General features: G+C 32.2%; 1 protein-coding gene across 1 annotated transcript; it reads right to left on the minus strand.

The window, feature by feature from the left end:
- Nucleotides 1-645: 645 nt before the first annotated feature.
- LOC129234552 (mediator of RNA polymerase II transcription subunit 4-like) lies at nt 646-16,546 on the minus strand. Its single transcript, XM_054868569.1, has 6 exons — nt 16,365-16,546; nt 13,634-13,752; nt 6,704-6,819; nt 6,435-6,579; nt 3,482-3,619; nt 646-899 (listed from the first exon to the last, which is right to left on the minus strand). The coding sequence occupies exons 1-6, from the start codon at nt 16,427-16,429 to the stop codon at nt 718-720; spliced, it is 765 nt and encodes a 254-aa protein (XP_054724544.1). The 5' UTR covers nt 16,430-16,546; the 3' UTR covers nt 646-717.
- Between the last annotated feature and the right edge of the window lie 539 nt (nt 16,547-17,085).

The raw sequence follows: 17,085 nt of genomic DNA on the forward strand, positions 1-17,085 counted from the left end.
TATTTTTGTTAAAAAGATTTTTAAAGTTAAAGCACGAAAACAGGGCTTTTGACTATTTTGTAGCAGGAATGTAACAAAGGGATAAATTTGGTGCACCCCTGACAACCATTTTACCCTTGTACTTGTCTTCTTTTTAAATATTCAAGGACACTGCAACTACATTTTAAAAATTTTCAAGGACTTTAAGCACTTGAATGAAGACAGTACTTTTCACATTAAAAAAAAGAAAACATGCTTTTAATTTTCAAGTTTCCCTGATTATTTCAGCAAACCTAAAATTTTCAAAACATCTTCTTGAATTTACTGGTTTTATGCCCCCTTGATCTTCTTTCAACTCTCCATTTTTGTTATTGATAGAAACAATAACTATACCTTGGTATAATTATTGATTGGTAACTATCCCACTTTTCAAATTAATCATCAAGCATGAAAAATTCAACAGCATTATTTTTAGAGCAAAATCTTGTGGATGTGAATTCACACATTCTGTAAAAAATGTTAATCAAGTTAGAGTGTCATGGGTGCTATCACTAAGAGTGTTTTCCGCGACAATTGATTTCTCAGTGTGGCCCAGATATTAAAATATTTCAGATTACTCTCATAGTTAAAGTGAGAATAAAAGCAAAGATTAAAATGATAGAAAATTTATGCAGTAAAATCCTCATGAAATATTTCTTTTTACAGTGAATATATATATACATGAATTTTTTTCAATTATCACTGGCTATCGCTTGAAGAACTGCTAGAGGAGTCTGTTGACATAACCTCAACATCTTCATTCTCCTTATTGTGGGACTTCGTATCCATTCCTACACCGTGACTACTAGCTGTTGCCATGTTGCTTTTGAAATCACTGGAAGGCCATGTAAAAGTACCAGCTTGGGATGATGGGTTTTGTTCTGAAATAGAATACAGTTTAGTTCCTTAAGAAATACATAATTCAAAACGCTTAATCAATTGGTTTTATTTATTTGGCAAGATAGTTTATTTAACAAATTCAATGAAACCGGATCACTTATGTGGACACATGATAATTTTTCGACATAAGTCATGAAAGATATGAGGGCGTGAGGTTAAATTGAACATGCTCATAGATCATTGGTTTCATAAGTTTTTTATCTTTTTATGAATAATCTTCATGATTTATTTTTTTTACAAATTCACAATTAAAATAAATTTTGTATGCAATATAAACACATTGATAAGAGGGATGGTATTGTGAGGCCCTGATAAGTTGAGCTCCAACTCTGAATGTTTACTTCTGTTTCGGAAAATAGGGAGGAGTAATAGGCGCTAAGTTGAGTTGGGAAACTTTCGAAGTAGTTCTCAAAAATATTCCAACTAAAATCCGAGCCAATAACAGGTCTATTTTTCACTTAACTTCCCCAAAACAGGTAAACATAGTCAAGGTCACAGCTCAACTAACCCCATTTGCACTATATAATTAAAAATCTTAGCATAACAAACACATTTACATCAATACATAAATTTTGTTGTCTGCCACAAATTCAGTTGATTTAAAGAACAATCAAACTGGTGCAAGCTATACTGCATTTTTATTAAACTTGATTTTTGTCATTTCAAAAACCAGTAAGATAAAACATACTTGAAATCAAAGATGTAAATGATTAGCAAACCAAGATAAAATGTATAACAGTCAGCAAACTCAAAATATTTCTCAAAAATTTTCTGCTAAAAAGAGGACATCCCGAGTCTTATATTGCAGCCAACAGCTTTAATATAAAGTTATGTGCAAGTGGAGAGTCACGACCATGAGACCGGCTTTGTTGCCAATATGTCATGAGTAATCAATGTTAGAGTGCCAAATGTAACAAAAGCTACTGTCACAGAAACAACAAAATCAGGGCAGATTGAAGTTGGAAAACTGGATAAATAAAAAAAGTTCTTAAAGAAATTGGCAAAACTGCCTGCAAACTTTGAAAATTTTCTGGAAACAGTATTCACACCTTTGTGGGTCTGATGATTAGTTTTAGGTCAACTGAACAAGTTAACAAATCAAATATAAGAAGCACAAAATAATAAATAACTATATGCAGTTTAATGTGATAAAACTGGCTTTTCAAATCACAATGGGGAAGGTTTTTTTTTTTTTTTTTATTGAAAAGCGGATCTTATACAACTTTAAAAGTTTGTATTGCATATTTAATGTTCGTAAAACTCGGCTCATATTGAATATGACTAACTGAAGCATAGCTACAACCTTTTTATCGCCTGCTGATCGCTTTTATTTTACAAATGTAGTACTTTTTCAGCTGTAGAAATTTACATTAATTTTAACCACAAAAAGCAAAAGTAATAAGCAACAAGTTACAAAAGAGAGTTAGAGGGAAAAGTTACAGGATAAAATAAACAGCGGCTTAAAAACTAATTTATGAGCACTTTAAATTGCCAGAGATTTCAGTTCATTACATTCATCGATGCAGTTTCTATCTTTCCTCTTCAGAATTAAATTTTCATTTAGTAATTTTTTTCAGTTTCATAAATAAACTTTCTGAACTTTCTCTTTGATTTTGCTGTGCAATAAACTTCAGAAAATTCTGATTAATATGGCATAAAGGCTGGATAACAAGAAATCTGGATTGGCTGGACGGGAGTTATATAAATATTTACTCATTCTCTACTTCGCTACAGCATTAAAAACACATGTTGCACACAGAACTAGCAAAAGCAACTGTATTAAAAAATATATATTATAATAACAATTTGATCATGCAACATGAATAATTAACATCTTCATTCTTTAAAGTTACAGATATCATTACTGGGTCAACTGTACAGTATTATTATAGTATGTCATTTTATTATCACACTATACTGTACATACGGTACTAGTTTCTTTTATGTCTCTGTTTCCCGTTGATCACTGATTTTGTGCATCGTAAGTCTTTTATGTTGATTAAAACGATTTTTTAAGAAATACAAATGAAAATTCAGTTTTTATGTAAGAAACTTTAATGTATAGTCAAGGAATGGTTTAAAAAAATATGAGGTGGTGTTAACATGTCTCTAAAATAACTATGTATGTTTATAAAATAATTAACACATACCCTTTTCCTCTTGCAAGTCAGGATTCGACTGTACAATCAATTATTTGCACAATATATACCTAATTATGCAGAAATAAGTTACTATAGACATATCTACTGCTATTAACTTCTTTGAATATTGAATGTTTCAGTGATTATCATACTTTTCAAGCCAGCAGTTAAACCATTACTGAAATTGATGCTAGGACAAAGCAAAAAATTTTTTTTCTTCAAAGTAATATTAGCACAGAGCCTTTTCTGGATAATAAGAGCACAGAATAAGCATGTTTTTAAGAATATTTGGAACTGCCTGATTTAAAAAATTTCTAACATATACTTAACTTTGTACTACGTAAAGTACTACATAACTTTGTCCTCTACTTTACTCACACATATAAACAATACATTTGCTGCTGGTCGATTCCAAAACTTACCACTATGTGGTCCTCTAGCTACTGACATATCCAAATTGCCCTGCTGCAGCATGCTTGCACCTGATGGCAGGTCACTCATTCTACCAAGAAATCCTAACCTCATTTCTATATCAGTGGGATAGGGACGTCTAGGATCACCTGGAATCAATGAGTGATACATATTTAGAACTAAACAAACAGAAGTGAAGTACAGTTGGTTCTCAGTTTAACGACTTTCTCTATTTAAAGAAGACTTTTCAAGGTCCTGGATGCTCTACCGTAGCTTTAGAAGTATTCTATGTAAGGACTCATTCTACTTAAGGATGATTTTTTGTGGTCCCTTGAAAGTCATCAAATAGAGAACCAACTCTATGTTTCAGATATTATATGTAAAAATGCTACGAAACAAATGATCGTTCATCTGTCGAAGATCTACTTCATGGCTAAGAATTAATATATAATAATTTTTTTTAAAAACTAAGATCCTCTTAAAGCAAGTTTTCATTGCTTAGATCAGGGGGTGGACATCAGGATGACAAGGCTGGATCTAGAGGGGACCATGGCCCCTCCCAAAACCTAGAGAGTGTAGGAATTTTTTTTTAAAGAAAAGAAAAAAAGGAAATTATATGAGAAAATAATAAAATTTAATGCATGAGTTTTACTTTAAGAGAAATTTAGGTTTCAATTGGGAGATAAATTATATCCCTAATCTTGAAAAAGAAGTATTTTATTTCTAAAATTTTGCTTCATTGCTTATACCATTTCTTGATGCCAACAAGGGACAAAGTAAAACCATTAGATCATAAAAATAATTACCCAAAAAATTGCGAGAAATGCAGAATACCTACCAGATGTAAGAATTATTAATTGATAGAGTGGAGTCTAGAGATTGTTAAACAAAAGACTGTAAACAACTTCAAAAGCAAATTTCTAGCGATATTAATTCAATGTAAAAGCAACAATTAACAGCTATTGTAATTTCAAAAATGAAACCTTTACAAAGACAAAAAGAAAGAGAAACAAAAATAAAAAGAATTCACAAAAACAAACTCTGTTTATACACTAATATCAAGAAATTGCACATTTATGTTCATAAACATGTTTTTTTACTCTTCATTTTCTTTCTTTTTAGGACATTATCGAGTACTGCAGGGATTTTTTTTAAAGGATGCTGTGAATGTGTAAAATCTTTAGGGTTTTAAGTAGTTCTTTCATTTGATATTTTTAAATACTTTGATATTTATAAGCATTTTTGAAGTTTTTGTCATATTTTAAGATGCATTACTGTTTAATATGTAATTTGAATTTTGTGAACAATTGGCAAACAGCATTTTTTAGTGATCCAGAAAACCTGGAAATTCAGATATTCGGGATAGCTATGGTCCTGAAAATCCTGGATTAATTGGTAGCAGGGTTCGCCGATATATATCTGATATTTATTTTGAAAATATCATGATATCTTGATATTTTTGATACTTATTTTTTAAACTACTATATTTTTAATGTAATAATTAGATTAATCATAGTAATACATGGTACAATCCAAAAGTAATGAGCCTTACGTTATACTGACTCATGCACACCTTGCAACTTGCTCCGCTTGACAGCGACGGTGGTGGGGGTTGTTGGCTTTACATAGCAAAGCAGGTCAGTTGCCTCCCAGCTTTCGGAGCCATATCATCAGTTTTAACAGTAACCCCTATACGATGGTGGGTGACACGGTGCCATGGAAAGTTTGTCAGAGCAATGCAAAGAGATCAAATTTTGCTTCCGGCTTCCTTCTCAAACATTTGCAATGCTTTAATAGGCATGTGGGACTGAGTGTCTGTCCTATTTGCAAGTAGAAAAGTGGCACGAGGCCTTTCGTAAGGCCAGGAAATGGTGACTGACTAATCTCAGTCTGGACATCCGACCAAAGACCGTAATGCCATAAATGTGCCACGAGTGTGTGAAGTTTTGAACACGGAGTAGCAAAAGCCTTGGACTTTTCGGAGGCAACGGTACAACGCATTGTTATGGAGGAGTTGCATACGCGGAAAGTGTGCGCAAAACTTTTTCTAGGAGTTCTGACTGAAGAAGGTCCGAGTCAACATTCCTGTGGTGCCCCCACCCTTTCTACAGTCCGGGCTTGTCGTCTCCTGACTTCTTGTTTTCACTATTAAAATCAAACTGAAACGAAAACGTTTCGACTCCACTGGGTGTATAAAAGCACGTTTCAAGGCAACCCTTGCAGATATCCCAGAACAAGACTTAAAGGACGCCTTTGAGTCCTGAAAACGCCGCCTACAGAAGTGCATTGTTGCAGGAGGTACCTATTTTTAAAACTGTTAGTCAGTTGTACCGATCAGCTCAATAAACCTGTCTTTTTAAATGAAGGCTCATTACTTTTGGATTGTACCATGTATCATTCATTTATTATTAAAAATAACCAAAAGGTTATGTACTATATTTCTTTGAAATATTAATACATCATTAATGTAATAAAGTAACATAATATTCAATTTTTATTTTATATTCATAAAATAATTAGTAATGTAACAATTTTAATTCATATTAAAAGTGCCTAATTAAATATTAAACGTTGGTCAGAAAAAAAGAAAATGTCTTATGACTGTGCATCGACTAGTGCATATTTTTTATTTCTGGAGAAAAATGAGTGAACCACTAATACTAAATTAAGTATATAAAAATTGATAAAAAAGCAAAATGAAATATTAGATTAAAAAAATGAAAGAAACCTTAATTTTAAGTCTACATATTGTAATTACAATATAAGAAAATCAAGAGGGATTTGAGGATCCATTTACTATTTAGCTGATTGAAAATATTGGATATTTTCAAAAATATCATGATACTTTCGAACCCTGATTGGTAGTCTACTGTATGTACCAAGGCTGATTTCAATGAACAATAATCATGAGCAGCCTGGATGATAAAGGTAAACACAGATATGTTTAAGCCTTGTTCAATTTACCTGGTTGCCAATTATGTGGAGCAGCAACGGCATAGGAACAGCTAATGCGATGTGCATATTTTATCAGATCATCCACCAATACACTTTTTTCATTTCCCTTGGAAATCCACTGAAGTTTTTGTTTTGCTTGGAAAACAGCAGTAGCCTAGAAAACAGTATTTTAGATTTTTAATAATTATCTTGATAAACAATGGGAATTAGAAGAAAAAAATTCACTTAAACTACTAGTCAAAACAATGATGGTTTTTACAAGTTCAGTCACAACTTACCAGCAAATTCTCTGCTTCTTTCAAGTATTTTTGCAAATGGTGAATATCTTGATCTTGCTTTTCTACTTCAAGTTGGAGAGCATCAATTTTTTTCTGTAGTTCAGCTTGCTCAGTAGCTGATATGATACAGGAATATGAAGTATTTTATTCAGACATGTTCATGTTATGATAAGGTATTTAGTTAATATCAGTTATGCATACATATATTAAAACATTCAACGATAACTATAAAATACACATTGTGTAGAGAAGAGTACACCACAGTTTTGATCTCCTCAGGGTGGTGACAGAAGCAGGAGATTAAGGACGTTTATTGATCGGGAGAAATCAGAGAGATGTCAGGAAGTTTTGTAAAACTAAAAAAAACATCAGGAACGTTGATTAAATGCAAAAAAACAAGCTGATGTGTGCATCACATGACTTCCCTTTACGCCAATTTAATGATAGTGCCTTGGAGTAAGCAAGGAAACACGTTTCACGCAGATTCATTTCCCCATTATTGGCAATTTTAATGTGATTCAATGGTTAACTCTCTAAATATTGCCAGTAGTGGTTGCATTGAAACCAAATTTAAAAGAAAAATGCCAAATTTGCCGACCAAAGGGCCTGGCAATATATCGCCAGGTATCTGCCAAATTATAAGACCACTTGAGTTTGCATCGAAATAACATTGATTTCCCCCAAAAAGGTGTAAAAGGCCCCTTTTGAAACATCCAAATGCAACCAAAAAGGGAGGTGCCCAACTGGACCCCACTATGAGTCTATTTAGCAAATTTTAACTTTCTACGACATACTGTTTTCGAGCAATGCGAGATACATACGCACATACAAACATATGTACATCACGAGAAAACTCGTTGTAATTAACTCGGGGATCTTCAAAATGTATATTTCAGGCGTCCATATATTCTCCGGTATATATGCACGTGAGATCGGGTCGAAATAAAAGCTTAAAATTCTTTGGGGGGTGAGCAAAATGGGAAGTAAGGTCGATTCTTAAGTGAAAATTTTTTTGCGATACAATACTTCCTTTTTTGTAAAAGGAAGTTTAAAAAAAAAATCCTTTTGTACTGCAAAACTGAATAAGACTTGCTAAAAAGGAAAAGCTTTGGCCAATAAGGAATAAGAAAAATGGCTGATTTACAGGCATGAAATTCATCCACAATTGGCATTTTTAAAGTTTTTCCTTGATTTTTACTATTTTTCTCACTTCCCCCCATGATTGGGTTATTTATTTATTTATTAGTTTAATGTGTGTACAATTGTTAACATTCTTTCAACATCAACCTAGCAGTAGGTTAAGATTACGAAGAAATATATTTGAGGTAAAAATAATGAAGGAAAATTTTTTCAGATTTTTGTTTAAAGCAACAACAAAAAAGTCTACAGGCATCTCTTTTCTCCCAAACATGTTTTTTAAATCGATAAGAATTGTTTTTTTTAATTAAAAATAGATTAAAAGTAATATTTTTTATAGTCAGTAGTAGTTATTTAACAAATCTTCATTTTTGCATTTTACAAATGGGTTGCGGTTTCATGAAAAAATATCATTCTTTTAAAGAGAAAATTGCAGGAGTAGGGAGAGTTTAAGCTTGTGCCCTAAATATACATAATTTCATGCATCAATTGCTTTTGATTTACATGCAATAAACACTTCCTTCTTCAAACAGTCAAGTCAAAATATTGTGCATGTATTAAATTCTTTATGAATAAAAAAGCTACCTATGAGCTAGTATTATACTAATAATCACCAAAAAATTATTTTCAGATGAAATCAATAACCAGGGCTCATACTCAACTTTGAAAATTAAAAGTAAGGAGTATTTAAAGAGTTTTGCAGAAGTTCATTTAATTTTTTAAGGACTAGTTTCTTGCTTAAAGATGCACTTTTTACAATGTATTTCAGAAAAAATATGTAGAATTCTAATATTATTTATTTTTGCACAAGCATACTAAATTTAAAGTAAAATATGCATTTACTGTTTCTTAGACTTAAGCCGTCTCGGAATGAAATTCAAATACGTGGGGAGGGGGCAAGGCCGCGCCAAGCCAGATCGGCGTAGTTGTGCAAATGTCTTTTGAGCGCCTTCATGCAGTGGTGTTCGCGAAAAATATGGTTAACGCATGGAGTGAGGTTTTGTAGACAAATATTATGTGGGAAAAAACAACTTAGGTATTTAGTTTATTTAAAAAAAAATGTGCGAACATTTTTTGCTTTGTTAAAATGTACACTTAAAGACATTTATTGAAACATAAGTTTTTTTTTTCAAAGCATTGAAAGCAAATTTATACATGTATATTACATGCTGAAGACATCTAATACTAAATAAACTGATTGACTTGGCTAAGAGTTACAAAACAGTGACAGAGTTACAAATCAGTTTTAGGGGAGGGGGGAAAACAATTTTTTTTTTCCATATGAACTTAGCATCAATTCTTCATCAGCCTAAACGTGCAATTTTATTCAATCGTTGGAGATGTAAGGGGGAGAAAAAGTTCCGGGAATCTCTCCAATATTTTCCGAAATTTATGTCTTAAAAACGCGATTATAGACCATACTTGTTGCCATTAGGGGAAATAATAGGACTCGGAGAGTTTCTGATCAATTAAGCATCCCCTCACAATGTTTCAAAATTAAAATCCTCTAAACGATGATTTTAGACGTTCATAATGGTCTTATGAAGAAAGGATCAGATGTTCTCCCTCTTACATTTTCTGAAATTGCAATTTTAAAAGCTCAAATTTTGTCGTTCTTTGCTGATATAACAGGACTTGAGACATCCCTCCCCGAACATTTTTTTAAATAAAAGACTTATAAATGCAATTTTTGACTATTTTCTAGTATCGTTAGGGTCTCGGAAATTTTTTGAAATAGAAGCTCCAAAAACGCACTCTTCAACGTTGTTATGTTACTCTTCTCAAATTGAGGACGATCTGTAATGATTTTTTTTTTCTTTGAGAGGGGGGGGGGGGGAGTAAGGAACTTCCAGAGCTTGGCAATTGAAAATATTTCATTTCGATACGAAATGAAAAGGATAAAAAAAGGGGAAATAAAACAAAGAGAAATGTGGTTGGAGCGTAATTAGCTGACAAATAACCTACAACATGGAAATTTTTAATCAAAAGTTTTTTTTAAAATAGAACTACTATTTCCCCGCGACATTTTATAAGCTGAAGTGTGAAGATCTTAACATTAAAAATGAAATGTTTCAACATTTTCCTATTTAAATGATTAAGAATATAATAAAACATTTCATGAGGAAAATACAGGAAGTTAAAATCTTAACTGTCTAATACTACTGTTTGACCACGGATTGTATGGAATTGGCAAACATCCAGGTAAGGCGACTCCATCTGAGTGAGGGGAAAAACAAAAATTTTATGCGCGTATTCCGCTCATTTGAATCAGACTCTGCTTAATTTAGAGGCTAACATACATCTGCAAAATCTGACATCCCTGAAAACTAATAGATGCTTCCATTTCCGCGTGTGAACCGGATGTTTGCCTTTCCATACAATCCATGGTTAGACAGTACTCACGAAACTTTTTCGTATGCATTTAAATCACTTTCAAGTATCCCGTTTGGTTTCAGTGCGAGGCGCATCCTTTATCCTTTATTGACACTACGTGCTTATTATATGTCTTAAACCATTAAAGTAAAAATGTGAACTAATAATACGTACCAAATGTAACTCAAGATGGTGGTGGTCCTCTCTACATTTTTTTTATTTCAAAAAAAAAAAAAAAACCTAATTTGAAGAATGCATTATAATAAACGAATGAAAAATTTTTCTCTAGTTTTCCGTACGTACCTGAAAATAGTATCATTGCAAATATTTGATTATGGAATACAGTGTACATTTATACTTCATATCTCAAAGTTATTTCGAGTTCAGTAACCAAAATAAGGAGCAGCAAATTTGTTGCGCCGCGCCGCCTCGTATGCTCACCCAGAGGCAACCGTAGAGAATACCACCGAAAAAACTTTCACGGCTACACATTAGGAAGAAAAATGCTGATTTAGCATTAGTTATATGAGAGTCAAGTGTTTTCAGTGTAGAAACTTGCGCTTCGGAATTGCATGTTTTGACACCACAAGACAATATTTTTCCCTTTAAGATAGGCAGAGAAACAGATTGCTTGTTTTAATGAGCAGTATAATTTCACCGCCGCCATTTATATAATGAAAAGTTCAATCTTTTATTTCGGTTAGAGATTTTTCCCCCCCAATGGAACATTTTTGATCGTTAGAGCTCGGCGCCTTTTTGACTCTGGCGCCGTCGTGCCCCGCACGACCTAGGGACGGCGCGGCCCTGGGAGGGGGACCATTAAAATATGTTTTATTTTGAAAATGAATAATAAATAAGTGATATTGATTGAAAATTAGTATTTTCCCAAAAATAAAGCACATACTTACAATTTCCTAACCAAAAAAAAGAAGACTTTAAAAAATAAAATAATTGCTACAATAGGAACTATAATAAGCGGACTGAAAGTAGTAGAGGCCAAAATAACTTTCAACTATCAAAATAATTGAAATATTTACAGGGTACTAAAGGGTAAACTTCAAACACAACAAACAGTTTTTGGTGAAGCTTGTGTTTGATTTTGGCATAGAACACATAAGGTTATTCATATGAGATTGTAATACAGAAAATAATACAATAAAATATTTGGGATCCTTTTGAAAAATTGTACAAATTATTTTAATCTTCAAAATTTTGTAGACCATTTCAAACATTTTGTGTGACTCTATGTTGATAAGCACAGAAAACTGGCTAATTTTAAGAATTTTTCTTCTAAAAAATATGAAAATTATAATTCTAGGAAATAGTGGTACCATTGCTTAGCTATTAAGTTGTTCTTTCATCTATTGAAAAAATATGTTATGTTTATTCATGTTAAGAATGTAATTCTTATCTACAAATTTTTAAAATTAAAAAAAAAAAAATGATTGAAATAAAAAAAAGTTTGATTTTTTATTTTAAATCCAAAAAATCAAACTTTGCCGACTACAAATGTTACTTATGTATTAAAACATTAAAAGAAGTTGAAACAAAAATTAATTTGAATCAGCGATTCCATACTTAACTTTCTGCTATTCAACACTCTTAATGAGCATTAATTTTGTTTAAAACTTTTCAATTTAATGATTTTAGGGAAAATACAAATGAACTTAATTTTTTGGCCTCTTCACAAGGCAAAGTAAGCATCATAAATGCAAAAAATCTTACACCCATGGTGGATGCAAAGAGATAAGAGTCTTCTATAGTTTTCACTGACTTGCGCTTTTCCCACTGTGGAACTGATGTGATATACCCCACCCTTGGCGACTTTTTCCTGATGGCGCCAAGAAAGCTTCGCCAAGAAAACGATGTATGACGACATATGTCATACATCGCTCTTAGCGATGCTTTTTTAGCGCCAACAGGAAAAAATCAGATAAAAAAATATGATCAAAGCACTTCAGAACACAATATATATGAAAACAACATAAAACCACAACAAAAAACATCACGAATATACGTTTAAAAAATACCAGAAACTAGAAAGTTTTGGACACAAAGAACAATTACTAGAAAGTATTTAAAATGCTTAAATTGACAAATTACTATAACAGCTCACCAATGAAATATGTACCAATAGAAATAAAAGCTATTTTCCATCATGCATCTCATCAAACAAAAACTTTTCTCATACTCTGCTAAAAAAGAGCAAAGCGATTCAAATTGCGATGTTTAAAGCGGAAAACATCCCCAAAATCAATAACTATTTCAGCCAAAAAAGCGCTTAGTTACTCAAATTTCGATGTATGAATAGTAGAAATGTCTCAACAAAACATCCTAAACATAAATAGTACAAAAATACCACCATACATTTATTTGCTATCCAGACATGCTTTCAAAATACCTATTATATATTACATAAAATAACACCTTTATATTTTTATAAAATGCTGGAGTCAACTTATTTTCAGAAATCCAGTACCTAAAGTTAGCACGTTAATAGAATGTCTAAATAATTCGTGGCATCGATAAGAATTAACTTTTAGAACAAAATAACCGTACTATTTTTGTAAAATTAATTTACAAACAGTAAAAATAAAGTTAAAAACTACAAGAACCCCTCAAGGATTTGTAAAAACAAAGAATTTCGGAAGTGAGAGGTTTTTTCTTAATTCTAAAATGAAGAACTTACCTTTTTATGGTATAAATCTTCATACTCAGTCTAAAACAATACATCATATGAAAATGGCACGTTACAGATACACACCACGTTGGAGTTAACTTTTAGTTAACGTTCAAGTTTGAAGAAACTGGCATTTTCTAATGTTTTTACTTCAAAACATAACTACTGAATTTAAACTAACACAAAATAAGCTTTCCTGTAAGGTATATTGCACGAAACAACACGTATCTAAACAACCCAAGTAAACAAGTTTGAACAGATCTAACTAACTTGCCTTCGGGTTACCAAACACAGGTTAATTTCCCCAGGAATGCCATGCTTAAAAAATTATCACCTCATTGGCGAGAAAAATATTTTAATTTTGTACGAAAAATCGGATGTCGCCAAATGGGGGGGTATGTCACATCTGTACCTTTTTCTACCTTGTATATGTTTTGTAAAACTTAAACAAGCAAGTTTAGTTAAAAAAAACCACTTACATCGTTATGCATTGCTACATTGCGATGTAAGGTTGGCGATGCATCTCGATGTAGAAATTCCTACATCGCCCAGCCCTAGTACGTATCAAACTCTGAAAAGGGAAAAAAACCATTCACTTTGTTTTGAAAAGCTAAGTAACACTTAAATGTAAAGTATTACACCGTGATAGTTATACTCAGAAAAAAAAAGTCAAAAAATCCACCAAATAAAAATTGTTAAGAACCTCTAGATTAGACTTTATAAAAAAATAAATAACTTACCAACTTCTAATGTTGCTTTCAATTCATGATCTTTAAGCACCAAAAGCTCAGCAAGCTGAGATAATTCTGTTGATGTTAATTTTTGTCCTTTAGGAGCAATTAAATTTTCAAATAATTCTCTGGAAAAAGAAAAAAAAAAGTGACAGCACCAGAAAGAAAAAAAAAGAATATAACTTAAAATCTGTCTCATAATAGGAGTCATGTTCATTTTTCTGTGTCTTAAGATTAAAGGTCAAGATTCACGGTTGCCACTTGCCACGTGGGGACCTAGTTTGAAAAAGTGGTGACCTAAAAATAAGCCCTCAGTCGCCACCCCCCCCCCCCCCCCCCCCCCCCGTTGTTCCTAAAAAAATCTTACTATGAACAGGAAATATGCAAACTCAAGAGGGTGGAAGAAAATAAATTGCTTTGGAAGCATATATGCCTGAGGATAAACACATCTAATTTTTAGCGCAGTCGCCATATTTGGTCACTTCCAAGATGGAAATAGACAAGATTCTTTAAGTGCCTAAGTTTCCAAAAATAGAATTGGATGTCTATTGCAATACAATGCAAACTATTGAAAAATGCAAAATTTTTTCCTTCAAATTTTATTTTCAGAATATTATCTTATCTGTATTGCTTTAGACGCTAATGTGCTAAAAACTGACTCTTTCATATAAATTTTTATTTTTTGAGGATTTTTAATTACCAAAATTACTTTCATACCTTATATTTTTTGAGTAGTCGTCGTGTTTGGTCATTCGCAAGATGGAAGCAGACAAGTTTATTAATTGCCTAAGTTTCCAAAAACAGAATTGGATGCCTATCTCAATGCAGTCTACTGAAAATAACATAAAAAGAACCAGAAATTATGTTTTTTTTTTCTAAATTAGTTATTTTCTGGAAAAGTGAAATTTTATCAACAAAATTTTATTTTTTGTAAATTAAATGCAGTTTCCTGCCGACTTTTCATTGATTTACATTTATTTATCTATTTATTTCAAAAAAAAAAAATGCATGCTTATAGCTTATAAAATTTAATTCTGTAAAGTTCTATTCATTTGTTTTTTTATGAAAGTAGTATAAAACTCCTCTCCTATTTTGAACTTCAATATTCTACGACAGTGGTGGCCACCAAGTTTTTTGGGTCTAGTGGCCCTTGGCCACTTGGAAATTTTCTGAATCTTGACCTTTACTTAAGATGATATTTCCGCTAAAAATAGCTTAGACATGAAGCTGTAAACAGCAAGGACTAAATTGCAAATGATATTCTCAATCATAATAAGGATGTCGAAGAAGTGATTAGCTAACTGCTTGCGTGTAAAGTCTGTGCAAAATCCGACATTGCAGGGTTACCAACATTAAAGAAAACAAAAATGTTGAGCATTTTTGCAGAACAGTTCAATATTGGATTTTGGATAAGAATTACAGAAAAAAAAAAATAAATAAAACTTAAACCACTAATGTCAATATAATGTATTTTGATTTTTTGTCCAAAACTTCAGCAAAGAAAAAAATAATTTTTTTAATTCATAAAAAATTTTTGAAAAATATGAGGTATACTTGGAGTACAAATAATCATTTCCTATAGCCATATGACTTGTCATCATAACAATAAAACAAAATATAAAAAAATTTTGAAATATTTTGAATGTTTTCAGTAAGTTACAAGTTTTCAGTTAAGGGGTTTTTTCAACCACCAGATCAGTCACTTCCTATGTCAGGCTGATGAGTCCTGCTAATAAGCAGGAAACTGCAGTCCTCGGCCGGAATGACTGAGCTGGCGTTACATTTCATGTACTTTGAATGTTATTAAAGAGTTATGATAACAATAATAGAGGCAATAATTACCATTGCAAAAACAGAATGCAATTCAAAATTTAAGGAAATCAAAGATCACTGAAGGAAGTGCAGGTTGCTTTCTTTGGTTTTCTGCATGTTTTTTTTTTTTTTTTTTTCTGAAAAAAGTCTGATAGCAAACATTTTCTGCAACTTTTGACAAGCATTCGCTCAATTGCTTAAAATTACTTGTTTAATGAATTTAGGCGAAAAATGCAGAGAAAAATAATATTTGAAGAGCGAACAATTTTCAATTTTTGGGAAAAAACTCTACAAAATGCAGAACAGGTGACAACCCTGGACTTAGTGAACTGGTTTAAGTCAACTAGAAGTTCCACACCACATTCTAACTGATGATGAAATTGTTACATGCATAACGTTGATGTACAGGTTGAAAGAAATGAAAAGTGCAGCACTGATATTCAATGTTGTATTGCCCTCATATAAGCTATACAATACATTTTGAAATAGGGGCAGATGCATCTGCAGCGACATACAAATAGCACAGATGTGATGCTATCATGCTTAAAGGATGTAGTTTACGCATGACACTCGGATGCAGAGAAAGCGAAAAAATAAGATTTGTTCAATCCAAATTATTCAGATTTCATTTGTTGAATCTCAATGTTGATCATTCATTAATCTTTTACTGCTATAAAACAACCAATTGTAACACAATTAGACAACATTTTTAATGTAATCACACTAGTCTATTTAAAAAATCCATTCAGAAAAGTGAAGCACAATAAAAAATGAAACAAACTTAAAACTAGGTGACACACAATGCTTAATAGTATTTCGACAGAACTCAAAACTAAAAATAGGCGGACCAGCAGGTTTCAAAAACTTTATGACAAAACTTTTTAAGTAATCGAGTTCATAATTACCATAAATTAATCTAACTGCTTACTTTGCAATGAGTTCAATGTCATCTATAATACTGAGTAATGTATCTTTAGTACCAGGGGTCGCCATTTCAATTATTACAAAACAAAAAAGAAACACTACATTAAACAAAATAGCAATTTGACATTACAATAAATAATTGTAAAAAAAAAATAATAAATTTACTCCATTCGTACAACCATTCGTAAATCGTAAACAAAACTGATACCTGTGGGAATACGGTTACGACAGTAATAACTCAGCAGGAGTTGGGCATGTTCGACTACAGCAACCGCTGAACCCACACGCGTCCTATACATCGTCCTATATGCTTGCGTTCGACTAGAGTCCCTATAAGGTTCGACGAACCTGATTGCTCGGGAGTCGGACTGATTTTGGGGTAAAGGAGTCGGAGTCATTCGAAAAGATGTCTACTCCGACTCCGGATTTCTTTCTTTTCTTTAATTTTCACTGACTCTCCTTGCATTTTTAAAAAAAACTGACTACCAATTGCTTTGATTACATGTATTAAGGCCCAATAAAAACAAAACAACTGTCATTGGCAACCAACCGGCTTGCTTGTTTATCGAACCCTCTGTAACAGACTCTGTCTACACCATCACCTAGTTTGCTTGTTTTTTCACTTATAAAAACTCAGTAAACGGATTTGTTGCTAAACGTTTTCTAAGTAGTAACTTTAAAATAAAAATAATAATATCTTTTTTACCTCGATCTCAGTTATAAGA

The sequence above is a fragment of the Uloborus diversus genome, chromosome 1 (genome assembly GCF_026930045.1).
Source record: "Uloborus diversus isolate 005 chromosome 1, Udiv.v.3.1, whole genome shotgun sequence".
In the NCBI taxonomy this organism is placed as follows: domain Eukaryota; kingdom Metazoa; phylum Arthropoda; class Arachnida; order Araneae; family Uloboridae; genus Uloborus; species Uloborus diversus.

Coding starts and splice junctions, on each gene's coding strand:
- LOC129234552 (XM_054868569.1), bottom strand. CDS start 16,429: ATGGCGACCCCTGGTACTAAAGATACATTACTCAGTATTATAGATGAC. Junction 6,580..6,703: donor AAGAAGCAGAGAATTTGCTG/GTAAGTTGTGAC, acceptor ACTGTTTTCTAG/GCTACTGCTGTTTTCCAAGC. Junction 3,620..6,434: donor TCCACATAATTGGCAACCAG/GTAAATTGAACA, acceptor CATTGATTCCAG/GTGATCCTAGACGTCCCTAT.